At 40.7% G+C, this 24,595-nt stretch overlaps 1 protein-coding gene across 1 annotated transcript in view; it reads right to left on the bottom strand.

Moving 5' to 3' along the window:
* Positions 1–24,176, bottom strand: part of LOC124279271 (NACHT and WD repeat domain-containing protein 2-like) — a 63,333-nt gene extending 39,157 nt beyond the window's left edge. Inside the window, 2 exon segments of the mRNA XM_046715094.1 lie at positions 1,143–1,231; positions 23,487–24,176. Coding sequence (XP_046571050.1) covers positions 1,143–1,231; positions 23,487–23,643 — 246 coding nt within the window. The 5' untranslated portion in view covers positions 23,644–24,176.
* Between the last annotated feature and the right edge of the window lie 419 nt (positions 24,177–24,595).

The following is a 24,595-nucleotide window of genomic DNA, read 5'->3' as shown; positions in this document are numbered from 1 at the left end:
CTTCACGGGAAGACAAGCATGGGTTGCTGAAGATCAGTTCTAACCCGGATCTTCACGGCAAGACAAGCATGGGTTGCTGAAGATCAGTTCTAACCCGGATCTTCACGGGAAGACAAGCATGGGTTGCTGAAGATCAGTTCTAACCCGGATCTTCACGGCAAGACAAGCATGGGTTGCTGAAGATCAGTTCTAACTCGGATCTTCACGGGAAGACAAGCATGGGTTGCTGAAGATCAGTTCTAACCCGGATCTTCACGGCAAGACAACCATGGGTTGCTGAAGATCAGTTCTAACCCGGATCTTCACGGCAAGACAAGCATGGGTTGCTGAAGATCAGTTCTAACCCGGATCTTCACGGCAAGACAAGCATGGGTTGCTGAAGTTCAGTTCTAACCCGGATTTTCACGGGTCTGCCTGACTTGCATCACCAAGTTTCCTTTTCAAATATCCTTTGTCCCCGCAGGCAGACATATTCAGTGATATTTTATGATGGACTTTAAATAATCTTCTATTGCCTTGCGTCAAGTAAATCCGTTGAAATCTATTTATGGATTATTTCAAACTTCTGCGAAAGAATATTCAATAAATGAGTATTAACAGAAGTTTAATCGATGAACGTATGTATGCATGCCTCTATCTCTCAATGTGGGTTTGAATCATTTACATACCATCGCCATTTCACTTACTTCTTGTGCATTTAGAATATTAGAAAGGAAACACATCAACCATGGTAAAATGGTTTTACAAAATGTGTGAATTTCTGAAAAGACGATTCTGTAAAAAATTACAGATATTCCAAATGCAACAGAAAAAATCAATTTAGAAAATAACGATTTAACAATGAAAATGCATCAGAATTTTACTTAATGTAGCAATACATTAATCGATTAATACACTTGGGGGGTATTATTATAGTGACAGAAATCCCCCCAAATTGCTATAAAACCTAAGCTCTAGACAAAGCTCTGGCACAATAAATGTTAAATAAATGAGATCTGTTCACAATGCCCAAAATCAATACTGTCCTTTGACGACATTGATCATTCGTTTTCTCATGCGATTAGCATGCATGGCGAGTTGAGCGAAATAACCGGAAGTTCTCCGGGGAAATTGGTAGCATGCGCGCTGATTGGCTGACATACCTGAAACTCCAGTCCGTGGCGTTCCCTACAGTATTCCTTCAGTTTCGGGTACACCCTTTCCATCAAGCTATTGCGTTCAAGCGTGGTGTCTGGAAGGAAAGAATAAAAACATTCAGGACATCACCTCACACAATTTCAAAAACTAAATGTGCCGTATCGGGTTAAATATTTAAAAAGTACACAAGTATTAAATATTTAGTGACTAAATTCACCGACAGGGTATTTGTGTAGAAACATATGGATTTACGTGACAACTGCGCAGTGCGCAGGAGGGACAGCATGCCGATGTACGTGCAGGAACCACTACACAGCTTCTACCGGAAACCCACCTTTAAAGAGCTAATCTATTATGTATCAAATTCTCCCAGTCATGATATGTTTCTCAGCACAGAAGTGTAAATGGTTCTTGGACGCAGAGATAAAACAGTTGCATAAGTCTTCTTATGTGTTCGATAAATATTAAGTTGAAAGAGGGTTGTTACGACGTAAATTGTAATAAAAACGCAAATTGTAATACTTGCAGCAAATTGTAATAAACTTGACGTAATTTGTAATAAAAACGTAAATTGTAATAGAAATTGACGTAAATTGTAATACGCAAATTGTAATAAAAATTGACGTAAATTGTAATACGCAAATTGTAATAAAAATTGACGTAAATTGTAATAATTTTCGTTGCGGTAAAATGTAATAAATATTTACGTAAATTGTAATAACAGTTTTAATCACTCGTAAATACGCGGGTGTTTGTTTTTCGTTGCATTTCATACATCAAATAAGCTTGTTAGGGCGATAACTCAATAATTTGGTACCAAGGTATATTGGCGAGATTCACCGACACAAGTGAAATGGAGTGACCTTGAGATACTTTTCAAATGGCGTTCATGGCTAACACTGCTTTCATGATGCCAGTTCAGCAAAGAAAGGATAGGGTGTATCGTGGATTGGACTTCGATATTGGAAATCATTCTGACGAAGAGTTACATACTTTTAACACTTGCGGAAAGGTTTATATATGCTTTACTACACTAAATGTGTGAATTTCTTCTGTAAATATTATTCAAACAAACACTTTCAAAGAATATAACACGTACACCCTATACCCACGTATGATATGATATTGAACAAGGCTACATGTAGATAATTAAATTAGTTTCATGAAAAATTATCCAAACGATTACATTATGATGATTAAAGTGTAATCGACGGGATATGGTGATTGTGTATACTCTTATTCTACTATTCTACCGACCTTCACCTCAGAGAAATTGCCAAATACACTCCCATTTTAAGAAAGAGAAGAAGCCAGAAATGCCGATTATTACCGTTGTTCTGCGTGATTTTGCGTCAGTCATGGCGTCACGCAGCACAGAAACTTGACAGTTTCGTGTAAACACATCACATTCCTGTATTGTATCTATTTTTAATTTCCTATTTCTTGCTACTATGCTCTTTCCATGCAAAATGCTACACAGTGTAAAGTCTGAAATTGTCTTTGTTTACATTTCAAACAGGTGTTGTCTTTCGAGCACAGCAGTTGTTTCCACCCCCGATATATTTCGTTTCACTTTATCTAGACACTTGGTATTGGTGCCAAAAACACCAGTTGTAATTAGATTCTAAAATGTATGAGGAATTCAGTAGGGCTGGGACGAGTAGGAAACAATGGAATCGAGTACCTGCATGTACGTACCCGAATCGGAATCGCGTACCCGGAAATGTAAGAAATACATTCGGGTCAACTTTCTGAATATTTAATCACGATTTGACAGAGATTATTGCAGAAAACTTGAACAGTTGGTAATAAGACATTAAAACTGACCTCAAGCTTTTAATTTACGTCTGTTTAACCAATATAGAGAGTAACACCATTACTAACATTCCTCGTTATAACAACGAACGTTTTGTTCCTGCTGCTACTGTAACTTAACTACTTACTGCTCATGCACAGATAAATTACAGTCCTTAAAACTATGCTCCATTAATCGGACATTACCAATGATGTAAAAACCCGTGAATTTCCGGGTTAGAATATGGATCTTCAGTAACCCATGCTTGTCGTAAGAGGCGACTAACGGGATCGGGTGGTCAGACTCGCTGACTTGGTTGACATATGTCATCGGTTCCCAATTGCGCACATCGATGCTCATGTTGTTGATCACTGGATTGTCTGGTCCAGACTCGATTATTTACAGACCGCCGCCATATAACTGGAATATTGCTGAGTGCGGCGTAAAACTAAACCCACTCACTCACTCACTCAATGATGTAAATGTGTGTTACGTCAAAAATGAAAAAGACAAGCTATTGTCTGCCCTTGTCATTACAGAGCTCTCTCCCTTTCCGGATAATCGATTCCTAGAAATAGGACTCGATTCCAGCTATACCCGACCCGGATTCGAGTACCCGAGTACCCGTCCCAGCCTTAGAATGCAGTGATTCATTTGTCGCCGCTGAATATGAAATATAAGTGATGTAATTAGCGTTTCAATAACGGCCTTCGCGAAACGTGATTTTGTAAACACTATCCAATAGGGCGCAAAGTGCACTTGGGCGTTCGTGTGAGTGTATTTATGAAAACATCTGAACACGATTCCAGGGTTATCGGCAACGTTTCAGAATTATTAGTGATTTTATTAAAACTGATATCATTGTTAATTAATATGCTATTTTTGAAAGTCTATACTCCAAGTAATTATCCGATTTTGTTTTGATATGTCCGTCTGGCATCCCTTCCCATAGATGGATTTTAATTATATTTTTACTAATCATTTCAGCAATAGGCCTAATTTCTTTTTCATTCTTCGAATGTTTTAATTGAAGCAAATCATCTTTTAAAAATGCTGTATTAATTGATGAAAACTTAGTTAGCATAAACATTGCTCTCGCAACTGATGTGTAGGAAAATAAACATAACATTATTATGTATCTATTTCTGTTGTGAGTGATATGCAGGCCTACTTCGTAGTCACTTTGATTAAATGTTATATTTGAATATCGAAACCTTTTGTCACAGCGAACACAACACTATCTCTTGTCATATTACACGATAATATTTGGAATTTTTAACTTATTTTATAACAATATCTGAATGCTAATGTTATACACTGATAGGTTCATATAAGGAATACTATGGCACAATAGTATTTCTCTGCCGAATCGTTGCAGCGTTCTATAATACACTTATGAAATATAATACATGTTTTCCGTCCTTGAAGACATTGAAAAGAACTATCTATGCATTAAATGGAGGTTCACCTGATTAATGAGTATCGAGGAAATTATGTTTATCTACTACAGCGTTCTATAATGCACTTATGAAATATAATATATGTTTTCCGACCGTGAAGTCATTAACAAGAATTATGCATTTTCTGCAGTCACTTGTGAATTGAACTAAATGAAGGTTCATCTGATTAATGAGTATCGAGGAAATTATGTTCATCTATAAATTAGACGCAGCTTCATGTTTTTTCAAGACATCTTTCCGGAATATGCGTCTGTGAAGGCGTTCAGATAATGACGATATTGCACAGTATTATTCATGAGATTCCTGTCAAAAGTAAGGTCGGATAATAGATCGATTTTATTCAACAGTGTTGGCCCTGGGGCCTAAAGTACGATTACAGTTTGATTACTTGCACGTGGTGCTAGTAACATATTAAGTTTCTATTGGTATTGAATGCATATTTCAGATAAAAGCTATGGTAATTATAACACAACATCTATATTGTTTGATATTAATTGATTTGGCAATGTGTGTTCATACATTACAAATTTTGACAGACTTGGCAAATAATTAATAAATGATATTGATAGCATCTTCACGACTTGGCCATACAGTCATGACAATTTAAGGAGTGAAAAGTGAGCGATAGGTCTTGTGGGAATTCAAAGATTCATTAAGACTGTAGCCGTCTAAGCGTAACTCTGTGTGTAATATTTATACATTTTCTATCCACGGACAACATGCTTCTAATATTAATATTATTTTCATGGATTCATCATATTTTATCTATAGCTGTGCTATAGTTTTTCATTAAAATGTCTTTTCTGTTGCTGGAATTGAAGTAAGTCCTACACAGAGCTGGGATCATATGTCTTTGAAATATAAATTATGCAAACGGCTGGAACCTTGTTTTCCAATACAAAACGTTCGTAACGCTACGACATTCGCATGCCTATGATAAACTATAGAGTTGGCCTCAACCATTGACTGGATTACATTCTCTTCGTCAGCAGAGAAATTTCGACTTCTTTTTTTCCTTGGGGTGCAGGCGACATTTTGCGTTTCCATTTTTTGGTAAACCGGAAGTAAACAGAAAACGGAACTATGGGATATATGGAAGCTAACCAGTGACGTTAACCACACTGTTAAACTTTGACGGCGACGTTAGCTAACGGCATGACTAACCATGTTTTGAACAACGCATATTTAACGTTCGGTTACCTAACGGCCGGTTAAGGATTTAACCGGCCGTTAGGAGTTAACCGGCGTTTAAGATAACCGAGTATTGAACAACCGGGCCCAGATAGATAGTTAGTTAACCAACTAAGTACGTTTCCACGAACACCATCATTTTCTAATTTGTGCAATAAACCTTTATGCCATGCCCTGTAAAAAGCTTTTGAAATATCACAAAACAGCATACAGTAAAGGTGGTGATTATCTAGGACTGAGCATATATTATGATAAATGTCTATGTTGAGATGTAGTAGAATGACTAGCAGTAAAACCTGACTGGAATTTACTTAAAATGTTATGTTCATGGAAATGGTCGTGCACATGCTTTACCATTATTCTTTCAAGGATTTTCCAAAGGACAGGTAATAAACTAATAGGTCTGTAATTAGTTGGGAGGGATGCATCTCCTTCTTTCAAAATAGGAGTAACATTACCCGTTTTCCACAATGTAGGAAATACAGTCACTCAGTGATATATTATACAACAAACAAAGAGGTTCAGCTATAGATGTACAAATTCGTTTTAACACTCTCATGTTAATGCCATCAGGTCCACTAGATTTGTTTGCTGGTAAGGTCTTATCAGATACCTCCTTTTCGGTTACAATGACATTTGTTATACTGTTAACACAGCGATGGCTAACAGGTGGCAAAGTCTTGCCGCCATCAGTAACATTTGAAACAGATACAAAATATTCATTTAATGTTTGAGCTTTATCCAAATCTGTAAAAACTGAAGGTATCCCAGAATCATCAGTGACAAGAAGGGGAATGGGTCCCGATGAAGTAGTAACCACCTGATTGAGTAGACTGAGGTGATAAATAGTTATCAAAAATAGATTAAAAGTTTCCCTTGGCTATTCTTTTTAGATTATTTACTTTATTCCTTTGCTTTTTGTATTTAAATAGCTCAGAAGTATTCAGAGATCGAAATGCTTTTTTCCTTAGACGTTCTCTTTTCTTTTAAGTATGTTACGAGGGGCGTTGAAAAAGTAGTCAAACTAACTATATTCTCGATGTCCAATGTTTGAAAAAAAGCTTCCATTTTATTTTGAAGGAATCATTAGCAAAGTCATATCCAAAATTTCATGTGGGTAATGTGGTTAACGAGATATTAGTCATCACAACATTGGGGTATTATGTTTCTTGCAAATTTGCAGAAAATGGAAAACGATCTCCCATTTGGTATCTAGTAATAGTAATAGTCCGCTTATATGGCGCTCACATCCAGGCACATTGCCTGCTCACGGCGCTACGTACATTACTATCCCCGATCATAGGACACTATCGTAGTTTCCGATACTTTTTCAACTCCCTGGGGACTGTACAGCCATGCTGCCTGTTAGGCGCAATGAACTAAACACTCACATTGCCAGCACATACTCACGGGTACCCATTTTACAGCTGGGTGAATTGGGACAATGTAGATCTAAGTATCTTGTCCTAGGATACTACGCAAATCTGCCCATCTAGTGGGAACCGAACCTTGGTGCCTCCTCGAAACCGGGCCTTCAGCGTGATAGGCAGACGCCTTACAACTGCACTATTGCGCTATCTCTTGGATAATGGTATACCCTCAGATAATATCATATAAAATATGTTCAGCATAGTATTGGATGACTTCCCGTCATCATCAACATTCAAAGATTTGGATTGCTTGATTTACATTTAGACGGGGACTGTTTTTTTAGGACACCCTCATTTTAAATTTTCAAAACATTGTGTCCAGATATACAACATATTGAGAGCTGACACTTGTGTGACCATTCAGTATTTAGTTTAAACCCTTGACACCATGTATGAATAAGTGAAAACTTTAGGATGAGTTATATCCTTATGATGACGTCAACTGAAAGGGGGTGGGTAGTGTCTCCAAAACAAGCCCTTTCAGTAAACATGAAGGGGAGTCACTTGAACAAGCGATTATAGTTTAAAATTGCTTTTTTGTGCAGTTTAATATCTAAGTTTGACTTTTTCCAACATACAACATATTTTTGCATATTTTGTTTCAATTGGTGTAGGGGGATTCCCGCCAATACACCTTGATATAAAATTGGATCCAAAATCTATTAATTCTTTCCTAAGTTCGCGGCTACCAAGCTTGGCATGTGCAAAACTGTTACACCTTCGCTGTGACCTTTAAAATGACCTCAGGGTCACTAAATTCAAGTGGTGTCGGTAAATCTCGTCAATAAACCTTGGTACCAAATTTGAACAAAATCCATCATTTCTTTCTCGAGTTCTTTCAGTAAACCGAAGGGGAAGTCATTTGAACAAGCGATTGTAGTTTTGAAATTGCCTTTTTGTGCAGTTTAATATCTAAGTTTGATTCTAGCCGACCTCTACTAATCTCAAACATACAAAAATGTTTCTTGCATATTTTGTTTCCTGAAGTTTAATTTGTGATGCATTTTATTGCTAGTCAGCTAGGCTATTCCATTTGTCCGAACCACAACATACGGAGACAGATCATTTAGCAGACCGGGTGCTGTACTCTGGAATTGATTACCTGAAAATGTCAGAAAATCGGAAAATATCAACAGTTTCCGATCTTGTCTCACAACCATCCTCTTCAAACGAGTATTCGACTAAGCGCACATGAGCAGGACTCTGGATATGTAGCGCTATTCAAAAGTCTAGTTTGATTTGATTTGATATACCCGTTAGAAACCCACCCCACCCCACTTTGTAGGTATACATATCAAAACCTCAAAAGATATTTGCGAAAAGACATGATACAGAGGACAGTAAGAGATTTTATATCGATTATATATCAGGACGAATATCATTTTCGTCATTTAGCTAAGATTTGTCAATTCATTCTTGGGTTGTCGCGCTAACAATCTTTTATTGGCAAAACCCTCAGATTTTTGCTGTCACCTTGAAAAGTATCTCAAGGTCACTCCATTTCACTTGTGTCGGTGAATCTCGCCAATATACCTTGGTACCAAATTTGAACAAAACCCATCATTTCTTTCTTGAGTTATCGCCCTAACAAGCTTATTTGATGTATGAAATGCAACGAAAAACAAACACCCGCGTATTTACGAGTGATTAAAACTGTTATTAAAATTTACGTAAATATTTATTACATTTTACCGCAACGAAAATTATTACAATTTACGTCAATTTTTATTACAATTTGCGTATTACAATTTACGTCATTTTTTATTACAATTTACGTTTTTATTACAATTTACGTCAAGTTTATTGTAATTTACAATTTGCTGCAAGTATTGCAATTTGCGTTTTTATTACAATTTACGTCGTAACAAGGGTACTTGTTATGCCCCTGGGTTAAAAAAAGGGACGGTTGACCCGGAATCAGTATGCTGCCTCTGAGTGGTATATTTCAAGTTCGGCATGGTATTTTAGCTAATAAGCACAACCTCAAGACCACAAACGCACACGCACATACGCGCGTACACGTTGTTTTAGGAGCGCTACACGACGTGTTTTCTTTTCGTTGTAATGGAGTAAGCAATACAGTTTTCTTCGTTCATATAAGAAATTTCTTTTTCCAACAGTTTCCGAGCTTCATTTCGGAATTTGCCTACCGCTAAAATAGTTTTCTGCGCATGTGTGTCGATAAGGGAAGCTGATGTTTGACGCCCCAGCAGCACGGGTGACATATTAAGGTAAAAGTCCGTACCCAGAAAATCTTTTGAAAATCGTTGTTGTATCATAACTCTCAGACATATTCCAACTGTATGTCGCAGTCTTGACCAGACAACCTTGTGACAACATTTGTTTTTCGTACGGTGGTACCCTATTGGCAAAGACGCCGTGTCTGAGCTCAAGATCCTTTTGGTTGCCTTGTAGGATGGTATAGGCTGCTGGGAACCACATCTTACCCTTCATCCACGTGGTGGGACAACGTGTTCGAGACGTCACGAGACTTCATCAGTGCGAATTTAACTGGACATCCACATAAGCACAAGTGAGTGGGTGTTCTGGTTTTAGCGTGGCGCTAACCAGTCTTTCAGTTATATCACATCAGCTATAAAGCTACTGGACAAACCAAGGAATACGCAAACGCGACAGCCATACCAGATTCTATGCTGGACTAAAGAGGCGAGCAAACGCATCGGCTGGTCAAGCTTGGTTAAGTGGACAGGGTGCAATCATTACCCGACAAGGTAGATCCTTGCTCATAATATCAATCACTGGATTGTCTTGTCAAGACAAAGTCTCTCTCTCTCTCTCTCTCTCTCTCTCTCTCTCTCTCTCTCTCTCTCTCTCTCTCTCTCTCTCTCTGTCTCTCTCTCTCTCTCTCTCTCTCTCTCTCTCTCTCTCTCTCTCTCTCTGGGTCAAGTAACGGATATGCTCTCACTCTCTCTCTCTCTACTCTCTCTCTCTCTCTCTGTCTCTCTCTCTCTCTGGGTCTGGGCACTGGGTCAAGTAACGGATATGCTCTCTCTCTCTCTTTCTCTTACTCTCTCTCTCTCTCTCTGGGTCTCTCTCTCTCTCTCTCTGGGTCTGGGCACAGGGTCAAGTAACGGATATGCTCTCTCTCTCTCTTACTCTCTCTGTCTCTCTCTCTCTCTGGGTCTGGGCACTGGGTCAAGTAACGGATATGCTCTCTCTCTCTCTCTCTCTCTCTCTCTCTCTCTCTCTCTCTCTCTCTCTTACTCTCTCTCTCTGTCTCTCTCTCTCTCTGGGTCTTGGCACTGGGTCTAGTAACGGATATACTCTCTCTCTCTCTCTCTTACTAAGAACATCTTGCTGTCTTACAATTAATCTCTGGGTCAAGTAACGGATATGCTCTCACTCTCTCTCTCTTACTCTCTCTCTCTCTCTGTCTCTCTCTCTCTCTCTGGGTCTGGGCACTGGGTCAAGTAACGGATATGCTCTCTCTCTCTCTTTCTCTTACTCTCTCTCTCTCTCTCTGGGTCTCTCTCTCTCTCTCTCTCTCTGGGTCTGGGCACAGGGTCAAGTAACGGATATGCTCTCTCTCTCTCTTACTCTCTCTGTGTCTCTCTCTCTCTCTCTGGGTCTGGGCACTGGGTCAAGTAACGGATATGCTCTCTCTCTCTCTCTCTCTCTCTCTCTCTCTCTCTCTCTCTCTCTCTCTCTCTCTCTCTCTCTCTGGGTCTGGGCACTGGGTCAAGTAACGGATATGCTCACCGCATTGTTGTGACGATAACGACGGGAGACTACAAGATAATGGCTTTCTTGCAGACGCCCGGGACAATCGAGAACATTTCCTGGCACAAATACTGAACTTAACATTGCAATCGTTGGTGATCGTTCAGCTGGCTAGAATGTTAAGCCAGTCGGTTTTAACGAACACAAAGTCCAGTCGGTCAAGGTGGACATCACGTAAAGACATCACCAGCACACCCGGGCAACAAGCTCCGTTCCAGGAATGTCCAATTGTTCGAACCACATGTGGTGATGAAGGGTGACCTATATTCTGTATGGTGGCCAGGTGATAAGGCTGAATCAGGAAATGTGCACAGTTTTGAATCAGGTCAACGCTGGTTCGTCTGTTAACTAACATCTTATTATCGAGGTGAACTCATTTAAGAGCATACCGTGTATTAAACAGCATACCGTCGCCACATTAGGCGGTAGGAGAGGGCCAGAGTATTATAAATATATTTTTTCACGCATTCGTCCGGATTGAGTAGATGACAATATACCCGTGCTTGCATTTTTTCGTAAAAATGATAAACGTCTACGATCTGATTCATATAAAGGTTTTATCCCACATCACGCAAACATGATAGACGATGTAATGCAGGCGGCATCAAATCTCATTCACTCAACTGATGCAGGTATCACTCTGGGGCGCCTACGACCGCCTCCGTGGTGTAGTGGTTAGAGCGTCCGCCCGGAGAGCGGAAGGTCGCGGGTTCGATCCCCGACCGCGTCATACCAAAAGACGTTAAAATATGGTACTTGTTGGTCCCTGCCTGGCGCTCGGCATTAATGGGTACAGAAAGGACTGGTCGGCTCGGTGTCAGTATAATGTGTCTGAGTGGGGTATTCGTGCTTCACTGCGGCATGGTATCTCAGTGGGCTAGCACTATATAAACAGCTTAAGTCTGGGCTAGTACAAGCAGCTGCACATACACATACACACGCATGCACGTCGTCATATGAGCGAAATATTCTCAAGCACGACGTAAAACCCAATTTCACATCACCTCACCTCTGGGGCGCCTACAGGTGTTTTACGTAGTAGCCTCCGCTACCACACTACCGGGCTACGAATGCTATTAAAACGTTACTAGTTTGAAAACAAAACACAACTATGAGGCTTGTATTACATACACCACCATGGAATAATCATTTCGTGATTTTCAGTTAAGCCACCGACAGATATAGGTGTGTATTTTAGTCTGCCCTTCAGAGTACATAGTCAAGTTTCACAGTTGCTTGCTGACTGGAGATGACAGGGAAACAACATGTGCATTAATAATCACGGACAACTATTCATCCATTGTTTGCATGCGCTTAGAGCATGCCCTGTGCGGTGTGGAGTTCATCGCCATATAAGTGTCCTTATCATTATTCCGGAAATATGACGGCATGTAAGACACACTGATGAATACATCACTGAGATGCAATGACTGACACACGAGAAACACGACATGACCCTGGGTATGGTACAGACGGGAGTCACCCATGCACACTTAGCTACAACTTGTTGGTGTTCCTGCGTTGCTGTAACTAACCTGGTGCAACGTTACAAACGAACAGGACAGACACTAGAGGGGCCTGCGTTGCTGTAACCAACCTGGGGCAACGTTACAGACAAACAGGACAGACACTAGACAGGCCTGCGTTGCTGTAACTAACCTGGTGCAACGTTACAGACAAACAGGACAGACACCAGACAGGCCAGCGTTGCTGTAACAGGGGCAACTGCGGACAGACACTTGCTTGTAACCAACCTGGGGCAACGTTACAGACAAACAGGACAGACACTAGACAGGCCTGCGTTGATGTAACTAACCTGGGGCAACGTTACAGACAAACAGGACAGACACTAGACAGGCCTGCGTTGCTGTAACTAACCTGGTGCAACGTTACAGACAAACAGGACAGACACCAAACAGGCCTGCGTTGATGTAACTAACCTGGTGCAACGTTACAGACAAACAGGACAGACACTAGACAGGCCTGCGTTGCTGTAACTAACCTGGTGCAACGTTACAGACAAACAGGACAGACACCAAACAGGCCTGCGTTGCTGTAACTAACCTGGTGCAACGTTACAGACAAACAGGACAGACACTAGACAGGCCTGCGTTGCTGTAACTAACCTGGTGCAACGTTACAGACAAACAGGACAGACACCAAACAGGCCTGCGTTGATGTAACTAACCTGGTGCAACGTTACAAACAGGACACAGGACAGGCCTGCGTTGCTGTAACCACCTGGTGCAACGACAGGACAGACACCAAACAGGCCTGCGTTGCTGTAACTAACCTGGGGCAACGTTACAGACAAACAGGACAGACACTAGACAGGCCTGCGTTGATGTAACTAACCTGGTGCAACGTTACAGACAAACAGGACAGACACTAGACAGGCCTGCGTTGATGTAACTAACCTGGTGCAACGTTACAGACAAACAGGACAGACACTAGACAGGCCTGCGTTGATGTAACTAACCTGGTGCAACGTTACAGACAAACAGGAGAGACACTAGACAGGCCTGCGTTGATGTAACTAACCTGGTGCAACGTTACAGACAAACAGGACAGACACTAGACAGGCCTGCGTTGCTGTAACTAACCTGGTGCAACGTTACAGACAAACAGGACAGACACCAGACAGGCCTGCGTTGATGTAACTAACCTGGGGCAACGTTACAGACAAACAGGACAGACACTAGACAGGCCTGCGTTGCTGTAACTAACCTGGGGCAACGTTACAGACAAACAGGACAGACACTAGACAGGCCTGCGTTGCTGTAACTAACCTGGTGCAACGTTACAGACAAACAGGACAGACACTAGACAGGCCTGCGTTGCTGTAACTAACCTGGTGCAACGTTACAGACAAACAGGACAGACACTAGACAGGCCAAGTACAGGTAGCGTTACTACACCCAGATGAAACGTTAACCGTAAGGTGTGTACTTTGAATCTACAGATGGATTCCTAACAGTGATGTTATAGCGACGAAAGGATTGAGGCATGTAGTTAGTCAACAGACAGTGACCAGACTGTACGCGGTTAGCAGTGAAGTGACTGTCTTCGTTGATGAAATAGGAGAACGAACCAATTGCATGGCGGAAGTGTGCCGAGGTATTTGTGGGCAGGATAGAACACGTGTAGTCATCGTTAACGAAGGTTTGACAGCTCGGCGTTACATGGATGACGTTCTGTATCCTTTTCTACAACAGATGCAACATCACTGTACCTAAGGTGATGCTGGTAACGCATCCCACATGGCGGCAGGTAAGATCGCTTGGCGATTATTCCCCTCGAATTAGCAGTCTTCCACGTGTATACAATCAACATTATTTAGCACACTGATAAACTTTGATGGTGGGAATACATTGAATGCACTGAATTTGCTTATTAATGTCTATGTGTTGAACAATAAGCATTTTTAAAATCGCGCGAGGATGTCGGTAACTCAAAGTCTGGATGTCGGTAACGTGCAATGAATGATGCTGGTAACGCACACTGTCTTGCTTTAGTCGGTAAACAGAAATTGTCGAGCTATGTTTAAACACAAAGGAGATACAGATATCAGTTCTTTTTTTACACAGATGTGTACTGCTCCTACATGTTCATTAACCGTATGAGCGACTTTGAATAATGTTGATTGTATACAGGTGGAAGACTGCTAATTCGAGGGGAATAATCGCCAAGCGATCTTACCTGCCGCCATGTTGGGGTGTTGGTAACGTGTAAGACACACTGACACGAGGATGTCGGTAACGTGTTACCAGCATCATCTTAGGTACAGTGAACATGTCCTTTATCAGCATGACAACGCCAAGCCGCATGCGTTCCGAGTTGTACAGAACCTCCTTGCGGCCAGGAACGTCACCGTGATGCCGTGACATGAACACCTCATTGAACACCTCTAGGACTTCATGGATCGTCGTGTTCCACAGCGATCGAATCCTCCACACAACCTCCCGCCCACCAAGAAAAATGGCGATATATCCCACGTGATGTCATCAGACAAATCTGACCAGGGTGTCTAAACTCGTCTCGAACGCTGGGAATGTATCAATTAGACAGACGCGTGGGCATCGTTCAACAAAGCCACTGTAACACTATGACTGTCTCAAGTCTGTGCTTAATTATAGGCTTGGAGACCGACCTAGTGCTAAGGACGTTTGTGCTCGGAAGGGGCAGTGGGCTAGCCAAATGGTTTAAGCGTCCGCTCGTCACGCTGAAGACGTTTCGATTCCCCACATGTGTACAATGTGTGAAGACCATATCCGGTGTCACCCGTCGTGATATTCCAGCGATATTCCTCGAATACCTCGTTAGGATTAGAAAGCCACAATAACTCGGTGCGCCTAGTGGCTGCAAGAGTTGTATACTCCCCAGGGAGTTGAGATTGATAATGCGATGTGCCGTTGAGATTGACATCCAATGATCGAGGGAAAAAAACCCAGCGCTTTGAGCATGCACTAGTGCGTGGATATGTGCGCTATATAAATATCCTATAATAAAAAATAAAAAGTTCCCCCGTCGTGATACTCCAGTCGAGCCAGTAAATCTCCAACCCAAATCATTCACCAAAACGTAAACTGTTTGCAGGTACGCGTAATGCGGAACACAGAGTTGTTCAATGTTAGTTATCTATGAAGAACATACCTGCGTACAAATTGATAGACAAATTGATATTATTGCTTGAAATGAACACGTGCAGTGACAGACATGTGAGCTGTACACCTTTGCAGTGTGCGAAAAAGCCACTGGCTCGCTAGCCTGTGGCAATTAAAAATCCAGTCGAGCCAGTAAATCTCCACAGTCACTGGCCCGACTGGCTAGTTAATTTTCAGGGGGTCATTTTGTAAATATATCACTCTCTCCGACTTGTTAAGTTATAATACACTTTTACATCATGCAAGATTATGGTCTGATGAAAATGTTCATCATAATTAGCAGCTTAGTGATGACATTTGAGCATAAACAAAATATTTAAGACATGTGTTTTTTTATTTGGTTTTGATGGTATTTTAACTTTTTGCAATCTTTTGCTTAGTTTCTACATTAAAATTCTGGGCTAGTGAATTATTTTGTGGGCTAGTAACTTTCAGGCATAGCTAGCCTGACGGGCTAGCAAAATTTGGAAACTATTTCGCACACTGCACCTTTGAGGTCGTATTGTGTTCCTACGGTACATCTGTTGACCCATACGGGGCGGTGGGGTAGCCTGGTGGTTAAAGCGTTGGCTCGTCACGCCGAAGACCCGGGTTCGATTCCCCACATGGGTACAATGTGTGAAGCTCATTTCTGGTGTCCCCCGCCGTGATATTGCTGGAATATTGCTAAAAGCGACGTAAAACCAAACTCACTCACTCACTCCGTCGACTCATACGAACGTCGATGTCTACGGGGCTTGTGTTCTGACTCTCACATGGACGGAAGTGCATTCTGTTGTTACACACATGACATGATTAAGGTCAGCCACAACACCTGCCTCAAGTTTGATCAGTTTCACAGGCATCTGCATGTTGAACTGACTTGACACAAGACAACACTTTCCTCCAAAGATTCAGTGTTTTGATCATATACCTGTTCAATTCAATGTTACTCATTTCGGAGTACCGTAGGCCAAGAACCTTAATTAGCCTCGTACCTTAATATTCGTCTGCCCTTTATCGACAGGTATATAATAGTGATTACCTTGCTCTCCTCCCAGTCGGACACAGAACGGGTTTGACTCCATCATCCTTATACGTCCTCTCTGATTGTGGCCTTTTACCTCACAAGCTGGATTTTAGTTTAACGTTCGATACAGGTCTCTTTTACTTTAATACTCCAACCCAGAAACATTTTCATTCAGAAACCTAATGGTGGAACTATGGTAGCCTAAATTATTTTTAAGAGAGAGAAAATAATTGAAACAAAGAAAATTCGAAATTTCGAGTTTTCAAATAAAAATCAAATGTTTATTGTACGAAAGGCCATAGGCCCATATACATGAAGTGCATATGGTACAGTATAGGATCTATTAAACAAAAGATTCACATTTAATTTCTACTCTTGAATGCATGTTTGAAATATAAATTACAGATTTTAAGTCTTGATAGCTTGTGGTTGCCATAAGGCGAACAAATTGTTGTACTGAAGGGCGATTTAAATATTTAATTGGTATATATTTCTTTCGAATGTTCTTTAAGGATGGACATATGAAGGTGAAATGGTACAGATCTTCGACGTTTAAATTACAATATGTATATACTCTTTCAGACTGCAATTTTATTATGTCTCCCGGTATTAATATTTAGCTGTGTACATCCAACTCGAGCACGAGCAAAGTCGGTTGCAAATGTACACAAGGTCGAATCTATTGCATATTTCTCTGCTCAAGGCTACTCTTGAAACTTGCATAACATTCATATCTAGTGCTAGATGCTATTATATTTGTCCATTCTTGGGAGAACATACATTTTAATCTGGTTTGGAAAATGCTGAGAAAAGTAGTTATACATCCAACGTCTTGATAGACCCAAGCATAACCAAGACCTGAACTAAATAAGATATGTCTAACATTACTTGCCCAATTATGTCTATCTACTGAATCAAGAATAACTAACATTTCGTATGCCTTACGCGGAAGTCGACTAGGAGTAAGTGAAGTAGTTTTAGCCAATATTTGATGCACCTCACTGAACTGTCTTTAAACAATGGGTAACGACCACATTCCCCAAGAACCATCACAGTAGGAGTGTTAATGCCTGTACCAAGATAGTGTTTACATGCGAGAAACTGGACCCTCTCTACCACCTCTAGTCTTTGATGCCCCTATATTTCGCATCCGTAAAGAAGGATGGGTTTGAATTTTTAATCAAATATTTTGAAAAATGTTCCGAGTGGGACTTTTTCACATGTCCAAACTACTTATAAAACATTCATTAGTGCCCTTTTCCCGTTTAACGCCAAATGGGATACTTCCCTTGTTCAAATTAATGATAGAGTAATCAGTAGCCCAAGGTACTTATATTCTGAAACAACTTCTACAATTCCATTGCGATAATACCATTTTTCACATTTTTTAAGATTTCCTCCCTTTCGAAAAATAATGATTTTTGTGTTTTGAAAGGTTGACATTTAACTTCCATGTTGAACAGTAGTCTCTAGAATATCAGATGTTCTTGTAGCCCACTAACTCTATCAGACATGAAAATATCATCATCGGCAAACTATGGTAGCCTAAATTATTTTTAAGAGCGAGAAAATAATGGAAACAAAGAAGAAATCCGAAATTTCGAGTTTTTGAAACAATCGAAGTTACGAAAATATAATCAAAGTAACGAGAAAAAACACGACATTTCGAAAAATCTCAACAAATAATTGAAAATGAGAAATTTTGTTTTAAAAATATTACGATATAAAAGTGGCATTATACAGGTTTTGAACATTCTCAATCTGATAATTAGTTCAGTTCCGAAAATACGTGTCCCACGCCCACCCCACTGACCGTCCATCGACAACTCCGTCACTCCCTACTCCCCCTGACCAGCCCAGACATCCTCATCCCCAACCCCAACACCATCGCCACCTTCCCACAATCCTCAGTTCAAACAATGGTTGTCAAAAAAGCCATAAAGAACACAGTCATTTATTCAGCATTTCGCCATAACATGTAATTGTCGTTGGCAGGGTGATTAGAGCGAGACTAGCACGTGCGTCACTCGTGAAATCAAACTAAAGGCTGGTAATTTGACAAAAACTGGTCAATGTCTTATGCTTTTAACAATTATATAATCATAATATGCTATCGCAATACTTGCTAACGGTTGTTAACAAAACTGTATCGCCGTGAGGTCTGCGTGACCGCCCTGTGCTGGCCTGTGGCACAGTCAGATGGAGAAAATTCCAATCGTGGGCTGATAAAGACGCCAGCAGTTATAAAACCCCGTCAGTCGTCGGCGGCTTTGATAGCCGAAATGTTACGATTATGAGGGTCCAGAAGGGGAGTGCAGGGTTGACGTTTATTTTATGTGTGTCGGCTTCAAATATAACAATATGACTATTTATAGGTATTGCAGCATTTTATCACACCTGAGTCCCGATCCAAAGCATTCGTAGCGCTATGACATTCGTAAGCCTATCGTAAACTATAGACTTACGACAGGTCGTAACTTTACGAACGCTTTGTGGATCGGGACCCTGTTCTTTCGTGATACATAGTGTTTACGTGTTACGTAAATAAAGCACATCAAGAAAGCCTATGGTAAATTATAGGCTTACGACAGGTCGTAACTTTGCGAACGGTTTGTGGATCGGGAATTTGTTCTTTCGTGATACATAGGGTTTATGTTGACTTCCCGCGTTGTCTGACTCCGCAGTGATTACCAACTTCCGGAAACATGTCACGTGCTACGTAAAACAAGTTCATCAAGCTACGTTTTAATTGTGAAAGATTTAAAAGAAGAGAGCAAATAAAAAAGAACAAAAAGAGAACTAGTGGATGTCGTTTTATCGTCATCTATGCCAAGAATGGGCTTAGATATAATGGTTATTCCGCCAGATTTAGAGTCTTATCCACTCGATCACCTACTCAGTTTCCAACCCGGTTACTCTCTCATCCACCCAGTTCTCACTCATTCACTCTCCCACACACTCGTTCACCCAATCACTCACTCACTTTCACCTGTTGTCACAGTCCGAGCTTTCACTGCCCTCCTCTAACAGCGCCACCACACGGCAACCGATCTACACTCACCATCAATCGGGTGAACGGACCCCTATCAGGAGCCTCATCCTATATTGATTTCGGGTGGAATTATTATATGGTCTCAATAGGACGGGAGCCATTTCATGCGCTCCAAAATCACTTGCTTGGATCCACAACTGGGATGGAAATAATGGAGAGTGATTTGCTTTATCAAAGTTCATAAACGTGGGTGATAAAAGACGCCATTATGAACGGAGCCTCTACATCACACGGAATCGGCACTAGCCACAACCAGAAGTAGATATAGAATTGAAAGTCGACTATTCAAAATTTCTTGGTAATATTTTTCTCGGCTTTCAATAATCCATTAACGATGGAATAGGTTAATTCATGTGACCTTACTGAACTCTATTCTGGATATTTCTCGGTTCATGGCAGTGTGTCGCTCAAAGAGTGATCAAATAATGGCACGTGGATTCTTGTATCGCCGTTTGAAAGTTGAACATTTCATACAAAAATTAATTCGTAACATATTGTTTTATTTCTATCAACATTTTATTTAATCAATCCTAAGTCTAATATTTTAAATTTTGCAATTTTATTTTCATTTTGTAGTTTTAAGTGGGAAGTGGACATATTAACGGGAAATTATTTACAATCTTCAGATACGTGTCTAAGGTTATCGATTCATTTTTATCTTATCGAAATTTTCAACCATTTGGACAGTTTAACACGCGTTCCCGTGTGAAGAATATGTTCGTTTTTTCAATGCAATATTTAATCATTTGATTAAACAGTAAAATGCATATAAAGTTAACAATAATCAGTAGCGTTATAATCCTTTTACTGGGGCAAATGAAAATGAAATCATTACTGAAGCGATTTGATATGTGAAATATGAAAACATTAACACTTGTTTCACTTCCACCTCATGTGCTCGTCACAATAATTATCAGAATTGATATAAGATCGATTTCTCCTTTCAACCAGTACCTAAAGGTAAGGCACACAGGCGGGTCGACTTTGGATATATTTGACTGGTGTTTAAACACACTTATCACACTCGTATATAAACTGGTTATATTACGGTGGCATCTCTACCATAAATAAATAGGCCTACCATCAATGGTCCGGACGGAGGCGCTTCGAGTGCAAATGAGAGAGATATATAATGTGTATTTCAGTCTCACTTTCTGTACATTGCCATATAATACAAACATTTTGGTGATGTTTAAAAGTACAGAAAGCACCTGTAAGGTTATGAGAGACCAACATGATCAACATACAATATGCACACATATACGAACGTATACATTTTAAGTTAGCTGAACAAGTACAGGTATGTATACATGTATAACATACATACAACAGACATACATACAAACATACTTACACACACGTACATACTAATACACAGACATACACACAAACACATACACACACACACATACAAACGCACGCACATACTGCACGCGCACACATACACGTGCCTACCTAATGTACGCATTAATAAAAGACGGATTAAGGAATCAGTGTTACGGAACAATCCCCGTATTAGGCATGGTGACGAGTATTGTTCACATAAATCCTACGCCAGGAATGTCCCGTGCTCACGGACCCGTGAAGATCTGGGTTAGAATTGATCTTCAGCAACCCATGTGTCATAAGACACTAACGGGATCGGGTGGTCAGACTCGCTGATTTGGTTGACACATGTTACGGTTTCCCAGTTGGGTAAATCGACATTCATGCTGCTGTCACTGGATTGTCTGGTACAGAATGGATTATGTATAGACCGCCGTTATATAGCTGCAATATTGCTGAGTGCGGCGTTACACAACAACCCAAACCAAACCTTCCCGTGACCACGTGTTGAGGAGTAACGGGGTGTCACTGCACATGAATACCTAATGTCAGTAAGTGAGTAGTGGGTGAGTGAGTGAGTACGTAAAAGTGAGTGAGTATACTACAATGCGTCGTCGCATCCGTACTATTTTATCCAAACAGCGAAGAGACCAAGTTTACAAACATACGTAATTTAGTGAGTCAGTTTAGTTTAACCCGCTTTTATCAATATTCCAGCAATATCAAGGGTGGGGACACCAAAAATTGATTGATTGATCATTAACAGTTTAATAGGTGTTCGGGCAACTAGGCCCATTTACACCTTGCCCATCCTAAAGGTTTGCTAAGTTTCTGAAAAATCATAAAGTAGCAAAGCTGCCACACGCTTTAATATAAGCAAGAATTATATTCTGAACTTCATGACAAACGATATTCCTTGAACATAATGGTCCAGCCAATGTGCCCAAGTGGGGAATCGAACCCGGGTTTTCGGCGTGACGAGCGAACGCTGTAACCACTAGGCTACCCTACTGCCCTACACATAAATGAAGTCACGTCCTGGTAATCAAAAACACAGAGCTAACACCAGTATACTCTCTCTAATTACATGCCTGTAAGCCGACAGTAAATGGTAAACCCTTTGTCCGGATTACTAGGCGAGTGTGAAGAAAAGACATTTACAGCGCGGAACATTATATCAATCCGCACATCAACGTCTCCCAGGGTTTGACGGTGTAAGAAAACAATCGGGTATTTTAAACAACGTCTTTTCTCTGTCCGTGGCTTTTTTTAACTGTCCTGGGAGGTATTGGGTCTCATCTTACTGAATACGAGAGCACAGGGAAATGGGCATTAAGTGATCACGCTGTTTTACGGGAGCATGTCTTCGTCAACATAAAACCGCAAACTTTTGTCCACGACGATAAAAGTAATTTGCGAATCTCAAAGGTCGTGGCTGTTTTATTGCTGAAAGTGGTATTAGGAAACTGGTGTGATGTCTCGTTTTTATACAAGGTAGTAAATTGTTTGTGATGTACTAGTCGTGGATATGTGCGCTATATAAATATCCCATAATAATAAAAAAGAATTAGTTGTATGATAATTCGCATGAAAGACTGTATGCACTATTTAAATTCAATAATATGATTCTGCTCATCTACGTATGAGCCAGTCACATGGCTTCTGAATAGGAACAAAATACATATCTGAGATATACTTTCTGATAACCCATAAGGCAATAATGCTCTGTTATATATGCTGAAAACTTCAAAGGCAAGATAATGAAGGTTTAATTCTCTCTTGTTTGACAATGTTATAAGGAATTGTACTGAAACGTCTCATAAGAGAAAACAGAAGTTGTCATCCAAAACATATCCTGCCTTCACAGTTACTTACCAACTTCTAAAATGCCAATCAAGCTGATTACTCCTTTATGAGAATAATATCTAAATTGATTATTGTATAATAGTCAAAAAGAATATTGTCTTCCCTCACACCACAATTAAATGGGAAATCAATGGTGTCACATTAACATTAGGAAAGCTCACACAGAGAACTACCAAGTGGGTTTATGGGGCACTGAACCAAACTATCCCTGGTAAATATCAGTACAAGCAGTGAGGTGGATATTCGCCTTTTACTAGGAGTCCATAAGCTTGGGATAACTACGTGTCGGTTCAACTGTGGCAATTTGATTGTGTACATAATGATAGTCTGGTGATAGCACCAATGGACCCCCGCAAAGTCTGGCTGAGTCACCCAGTTCCCAAATCACTGCCGCGACATGACCGAGTCTTTATCAGTTGGCAAACAATAGATTCAGCGACGAAGTTCAACAAATATCCAAGCCAGGGTGTAAACGGATGTTAATACCTCAGTAACACATTTGCACAATACCGACTAGAGTGTTATGGGGTGATAGCCGACTTACTTATACACCGCGAGTTGACTTCATGAGTGCAGTCAATCGCCTCTGATTAAATAATGTGTTTACATCTGTTTGAGATGGAATGATGATACACACACGTACATATGCATATATATAAAATACATTCATATGAGTAATATAATTATATTATATGATTTTATAATGATTATAAGCAGCGCACACACACACACACGAGCTGTTCTGCAGTGTACAATTTCAAGCTAGTGTGACTGCTGGACGTTGTTTACTGAATCAGGTGTATTTTATGACTTACCTGTGAAAGTGGAACTTGTAAATATCCGAACAATCTTGGAACTGAGGGCTGGTAAATCATCCAAACAGCCAACAAGGACCCGATCCTTTTTTTCCTGTATTTCATCTGGAATTTCAGAGAGAGGAGTTCCCTCTAGCAGGTCGTGCTGTTCCGCCATGGTGTTTAATCAACTTGTCTCCGTCTCCAGGCTCACTTAACCGTATTGTTAAACATGGTCATCCCATTGTCAAAGAAACTCCAAATCTAAAAAAAATCAGCGATTTCTTCCTGGCGTTACACAGGCTGCATACCTCCCTCGCGACGTCAAGTGACCGACTCGCGATAGCAGGATCGGTAGCGAACCTCCCGTCCCGGTAAAGGGGCGATTATCCGATTAGAGCATTAACGTAAGATTGTTAGAGGTAGTCTGTGTTAGAGTTAGAGAAACAATGGGGTTTAGGAACGAGGCGTTAAAAGGAGGTGTAGAAGAGGGCTTTGCCACACCCGGCTACTGGCGTTTCCTCCGTTAGACCGCTTCAACGTAATGGGTGAAAGCAGTCTTGTTAATTAAGCAAACTACCCGGCCGCGTTTCACGGACCCGTTGCTCACTTGCATTTAGCCCTGTTTGTGTTCTCGCCTCTCTCATAACGTCGATGGTGTGTATAATTACGACGAATCAATATCCTGGTTGTTATACCAACACAATTTACATTCGTCGCCAAAACGGTTCAATCCCTGCGCGGGTGTTGGGGACATTAAGAAATCACGTGGATTTCTCCCGGGGGTGCTGCCAGCCATTGGCAGTGGTGGTGGTGTGAAGGGAGAATATTTAAATGGTTGCTGATGTGAGTGTGTCGAGGATGTTACGAGGCATTTAATTACACCTGCACCCATAATAAACACATCAACAGTAATAAGCTTTATTGATAATAGTAACCGCAACTGATGAATACCTTTTTGATTGGAATATCACCAGCTTTCTTCTGTAAATCTGTCACTTGGGGACAGTGTTGTGGAACAGGTTCGGGTGTGATTTGAGCGCTGGTGTGCGTGTGGATGTGGGTGTAGATTTGGGTGTGGATGTGGATGTGGATTTGGGTGTGGTTGTGGGTGTAGATTTGGGTGTGGA

The sequence above is a fragment of the Haliotis rubra genome, unplaced genomic scaffold (genome assembly GCF_003918875.1).
Source record: "Haliotis rubra isolate DU_JTF1 unplaced genomic scaffold, ASM391887v1 Scf249, whole genome shotgun sequence".
In the NCBI taxonomy this organism is placed as follows: domain Eukaryota; kingdom Metazoa; phylum Mollusca; class Gastropoda; order Lepetellida; family Haliotidae; genus Haliotis; species Haliotis rubra.
The sequence above is the reverse complement of the archived record's forward strand: the minus strand, read 5'-3'. Positions and strand labels throughout refer to the sequence as shown.